Source organism: Micropterus dolomieu, linkage group LG19 (assembly GCF_021292245.1).
Source record: "Micropterus dolomieu isolate WLL.071019.BEF.003 ecotype Adirondacks linkage group LG19, ASM2129224v1, whole genome shotgun sequence".
Lineage (NCBI taxonomy): Eukaryota > Metazoa > Chordata > Actinopteri > Centrarchiformes > Centrarchidae > Micropterus > Micropterus dolomieu.
Window position 1 is genome coordinate 34,986,668 of NC_060168.1, and position 5,886 is coordinate 34,992,553.

Sequence of the window (5,886 nt, forward strand, 5' to 3'; positions counted from 1 at the left end):
ACAGAGAGAGAGAGAGAGAGAGAAAGGCCGAGCAGCTGAGAGGCGTTTGTTTGTGATCAGTGTGAAACCTGGACACAAAGGAGACGCTGCTGTTCATCAGTGTGTTCAGACCCTCAGAGGAGTGAGATGTCTCTGCCGTCTGTCTGCAGGATCTTTGTCCGGCTGCTCGCAGGTGAGATCTTTATTTTGTCTCCGGTGTGAAATCCAGTCTCTGTGTTTGTATTGTGATGGTCTGGGTGCTTCTGATGATGATAACACGTTCATCTTCATTAAAACGCGAGAGTCTCTTTAGATCCGGGAGGAATGATCTAATATGTAAATTAGAATCATATATAGAATATAAACCTGTCAGACAGCAGTTTAATGTGCTGACCTCAGGTGACCCCACGAGGAGCCACGGCCAGATGTTGAGAAACTCTGAACTAGTATTGAGTGATTGATTTTTTTTTTACTGGTTTTACGTGACAGTTTCCAAACATCAGAGTTCTGTCACCGACCTCCTCCTGATGTTCATGTTGTCATTAGAAATCCACCGCATCATCGTACATTTATTCATTCAGCGACTCAGCTGCTGTACAGGGACACGTTGGTCACAGTGGGAACTGAACACTGCTCTCACACACCAAAATCCTGTGTCCACTGCACCATCACCATGTTTCTGATTGGACACGGCTGCTGTCAGACTGATGCCGCTGAAACGAGCGAGAGAGCTGTGATTGGTTAAAGCTGTCCTGCACGCAGCGTTTGATTGGACTGAGGATCAGATTATTGAGATTAGAACTCTGAGACCAAAAAATAAAACCAAACTGAAAACGGATCCAGGCAGCAGTGGAACGGGGACTTCTGGGACCCTAAGAGACCACAGAGCGCGTCTGCTGGGACTACTTCCAGCGGCGGAGGGATCCACGCTGCTGTACTGAGTGATGGGGCAGACACAGCAACGCAGCGTGTTTCACAACGTTTATCTGATCCTCAGTCCAATCAAGAGCTGCGTCCAGGGACAGCTTCGACCAGTCACAGCTCTCTGTCAGTATGACGACACAACGTGATGTCATCAGCAAAATGCCGCCGTTACCAATCAGAAACATGCAAATTCACATTCCTGCCAGGCGGATATGTAGGTTCTGAGGTTTAGGGGCCTCTAACACCATCGATATATTTACTCCCTGATGGTTTATGGGCTCCTGCTGGCCCCTGGTGACCTCTGGTGACCCCTGTGGGCCCCTGGTGACTAAGGGGCCGTTAATCATTAATCATTAATTGTTTCTTGACTGATTGATTAAGGTTTAGTTTAGAAACAGAGAGAAACTGACACCAATCAGTGAGGAATTCTTTTTCTGTTGATGGACAAACCGACTGATCAGCTGATTGTTTCATCAGCACACATCTTCTGTACTTACTGATCGCATTTAATCGGCCTATAAACATGTAAGTAACGATTGATGACGTGTTTAATGTTTATTTATCAAACCTTCTCCAGTGAAGACGTTTATATTATTAAAGTCTGTTACTAACTGTTTCTGACCTGTTTATTGATTATAAATGATCAATAAACGCGGTGCCCTCCTCTCATCAGTAAACTCTGGGTTGTCAGCGAGTTGATGGACGGGAGTTAAACTAGTCTTGTTGTTGTTGTTGTTGTTTACCTTCACAGCTGTACTGCTGATGTCAGCGTGTTGCGTTCAGGGTCTGGGTGTGGACGTGTCTCCCAAAAGGCCTCTGTTGAGACTCGGGGAGCGTCAGCAGCTGGTGTGCCACGTTCAGCAATGTCCTGAGATGCCGATCGTGTCTTGGTCCCTGATGGGGGACCGGCCTCTGACCGCCTCCGTCAGCACCAACAGGACTCACTCCGTGGTGACCTTTGACCCCGTGATGATGGAGCATGAGGGACTCCTGCTGTGTAAAGTCAGCTGTGGAGGAGAGAACAGGCAGATTAAAACCTCGGTGCAGGTTTACTGTGAGTTTCTACTGAGACACACACACAGTGTAACACACACACACTGTAACACACTGTAACACACACACACTGTAACACACACACACTGTAACACACTGTAACACACACACAGTGTAACACACACACACTGTAACACACTGTAACACACACACACAGTGTAACACACTGTAACACACACACACTGTAACACACACACACTGTAACACACTGTAACACACACACACAGTGTAACACACTGTAACACACACACACAGTGTAACACACTGTAACACACACACACAGTGTAACACACACACAGTGTAACACACTGTAACACACACACACAGTGTAACACACTGTAACACACACACACTGTAACACACACACACTGTAACACACACTGTAACACACTGTAACACACACACACAGTGTAACACACACACACACACACTGTAACACACACACACACTGTAACACACACACACACACACACAGTGTAACACACACACACACACAGTGTAACACACACACACACACACACACACACACACACACACACAGTGTAACACACACACACACACACACACACACAGTGTAACACACACACACACACACACACACACAGTGTAACACACACACAGTGTAACTGTCCATGTCTGTCCTCTGTGGACCTCTTACTGTCCTCTGTGTCTCTGCTGGGTCCAGCCTTCCCGTCAGGTCCTGTGATCACAGGTCAGGACCACCTGAGACTGGGGGTGGAGTCCACCCTGACCTGCCAGGTGTCTCAAGTTTACCCCGCCGAGCTGCTGACCTTCTCCTGGATCAGAGGAGACGTCGTCCTGCCGAGCAGTGTGGGAAATCCTGTTTCCAGCTCAGTCCAATCTGAATACAGATTCACCCCTCTGAACCAGGACTCGGGACGAAACATCAGCTGCAGGGCCACGCTGGAACTGCTGAACCTGCCTGCTGAGGACAGGACCAGAGAGACCACCGTCCCCCTAAACCCGCTCTGTGAGTCCAAGTCCTCTGGTCTGATCCTGAGCTGCTTCTGCTGGAAGTGTTTTTGACTTCTTGTGCTGCCCCCAGATCTCCCACCAAACCAGAAGTCCTCTTTCCCCTCTGTAGCTGAGGGGACGCAGTCAGGTCTGGGGTCTGGGGGTTTCAGTACATCACCACCATCGATTCTACAGGAGCATCTCAGAAGCTCAGAATGTCGCGAAAAAGTTCCTGTTTTTTCTGTAATTTAATTGCAAAAGTGAAACCTCGATAAATTCTACGTTCATCCACATAAAGTGAAATATTTCAGATGCTGACGGTTTGCAGCTCATGGAATCAAAACTCTAAATATGAGAATAAAGCCTTTGTAATGCAGACATGTCGACCCGTGTCTCGCTCCTCATCTCATTTCCTCCCTCGCCTCCCGCAGTATTTCACAGCTGGAAACACTGAACCGTCTCTGTCTCCGCCTCCTCTTTAGACGCTCCCGTCGTCACGGTGATGCCAGACTCTGTGTTGGTGATGGCCGGCTCGCCGCTCACTCTCGACTGTTCTGCGGAGGGAAACCCCGAGCCGAGCGTCACCTGGAGCTTCCGGACGGCGGGCGGGCGGTCCTTGCCACGGGGTCGAGGCCGTCAGCTGGTCTTTCCGGCGGTGAGTCTGTCTGAGGCCGGATGGTACGACTGTGAGGCCCAAAACGCAGAAGGAAACCAGACCGCCGCCGTGGAGGTCATCGTTCACGGTGAGAGTGAAGCTCCTGTTTCTTTACCCATCTCCTTGGTGTCTCCTTAGTGTCTCCTTAGTGTCTCCTTAGTGTCTCCTTAGTGTCTCCTTATTGTCTTCTTAGTGTCTCCTTATTGTCTTCTGAGTGTTTCTTTGTTGTCTCCTTAGTGTCTCCTTGGTGTCTCCTTAGTGTCTCCTTGGTGTCTCCTTAGTGTCTCCTTAGTGTCTTCTGAGTGTTTCTTTGTTGTCTCCTTGGTGTCTCCTTAGTGTCTCCTTAGTGTCTCCTTGGTGTCTCCTTAGTGTCTCCTTAGTGTCTTCTGAGTGTTTCTTTGTTGTCTCCTTGGTGTCTCCTTGGTGTCTCCTTATTGTCTTCTGAGTGTTTCTTTGTTGTCTCCTTGGTGTCTCCTTAGTGTCTCCTTATTGTCTTCTGAGTGTTTCTTTGTTGTCTCCTTGGTGTCTCCTTAGTGTCTCCTTGGTGTCTCCTTAGTGTCTCCTTATTGTCTTCTGAGTGTTTCTTTGTTGTCTCCTTGGTGTCTCCTTGGTGTCTCCTTATTGTCTTCTGAGTGTTTCTTTGTTGTCTCCTTGGTGTCTCCTTAGTGTCTCCTTATTGTCTTCTGAGTGTTTCTTTGTTGTCTCCTTGGTGTCTCCTTGGTGTCTCCTTATTGTCTTCTGAGTGTTTCTTTGTTGTCTCCTTGGTGTCTCCTTAGTGTCTCCTTATTGTCTTCTGAGTGTTTCTTTGTTGTCTCCTTGGTGTCTCCTCGGTGTCTCCTTGGTGTCTCCTCGGTGTCTCCTTATTGTCTCCTTGGTGTCTCCTTGGTGTCTCCTTATTGTCTCCTTGGTGTCTCCTTGGTGTCTCCTTATTGTCTTCTGAGTGTTTCCTTATTGTCTCCTTGGTGTCTCCTTGTTGTCTTCTGAGTGTCTTCTGAGTGTTTCCTTGTTGTCTCCTTGGTGTCTTCTGAGTGTTTCTTTGTTGTCTGCTTGGTGTCTCCTTATTGTCTTCTGAGTGTTTCTTTGGTGTCTCCTTATTGTCTCCTTATTGTCTTCTGAGTGTCTCCTTGGTGTCTCCTTGGTGTCTTCTGAGTGTTTCCTTGGTGTTTCCTTGGTGTTTCCTTGGTGTTTCCTTGGTGTCTCCTTGGTGTCTCCTTATTGTCTCCTTGTTGTCTCCTTGGTGTCTCGTTATTGTCTTCTGAGTGTCTCCTTATTGTCTCCTTATTGTCTCCTTATTGTCTCCTTGGTGTCTCCTTGGTGTCTTCTGAGTGTCTCCTTGGTGTCTCCTTGGTGTCTTCTGAGTGTTTCCTTGGTGTTTCCTTGGTGTTTCCTTGGTGTCTCCTTGGTGTCTCCTTATTGTCTCCTTGTTGTCTCCTTGGTGTCTCGTTATTGTCTTCTGAGTGTCTCCTTATTGTCTCCTTATTGTCTCCTTATTGTCTCCTTGGTGTCTCCTTGGTGTCTTCTGAGTGTCTCCTTGGTGTCTCCTTGGTGTCTTCTGAGTGTTTCCTTGGTGTTTCCTTGGTGTTTCCTTGGTGTCTCCTTGGTGTCTCCTTATTGTCTCCTTGTTGTCTCCTTGGTGTCTCGTTATTGTCTTCTGAGTGTCTCCTTATTGTCTCCTTATTGTCTCCTTATTGTCTCCTTGGTGTCTCCTTGGTGTCTTCTGAGTGTCTCCTTGGTGTCTCCTTGGTGTCTTCTGAGTGTTTCCTTGGTGTTTCCTTGGTGTTTCCTTGGTGTCTCCTTGGTGTCTCCTTATTGTCTCCTTGTTGTCTCCTTGGTGTCTCGTTATTGTCTTCTGAGTGTCTCCTTATTGTCTCCTTATTGTCTCCTTATTGTCTCCTTGGTGTCTCCTTGGTGTCTTCTGAGTGTCTCCTTGGTGTCTCCTTGGTGTCTTCTGAGTGTTTCCTTGGTGTTTCCTTGGTGTTTCCTTGGTGTCTCCTTGGTGTCTCCTTATTGTCTCCTTGTTGTCTCCTTGGTGTCTCGTTATTGTCTTCTGAGTGTCTCCTTGGTGTCTCCTTGGTGTCTCCTTATTGTCTCCTCGGTGTCTCCTCGGTGTCTCCTTGTTGTGTCCTCGTTGTGTCCTTCATGTTTACCTGTCACCAGCCTCTCACCCCCCTGTCTGCCCCTCCCACAGCTCCGCCCACCAACACCTCCATCTCAGTGAGTCCAGGTGAGGAGGTGGTGGAGGGTCAGCAGGTGACGGTTACCTGCCGCTCAGACGGAGCTCCGCCCGCCACGCTGGTGCT

The 5,886-nt window shown here is 48.3% G+C and overlaps 1 protein-coding gene across 1 annotated transcript in view; it reads left to right on the forward strand.

Annotated features, from left to right (window-relative positions):
• The first annotated feature begins 17 nt into the window (after positions 1-17).
• Positions 18-5,886, forward strand: part of vcam1b (vascular cell adhesion molecule 1b) — a 16,358-nt gene continuing 10,489 nt past the window's right edge. The window contains exons 1-4 of the mRNA XM_046030548.1: positions 18-172; positions 1,655-1,957; positions 2,642-2,947; positions 3,414-3,674. Coding sequence (XP_045886504.1) covers positions 127-172; positions 1,655-1,957; positions 2,642-2,947; positions 3,414-3,674 — 916 coding nt within the window. The 5' untranslated portion in view covers positions 18-126. The remainder of the gene's footprint in view (positions 173-1,654; positions 1,958-2,641; positions 2,948-3,413; positions 3,675-5,886) is intronic.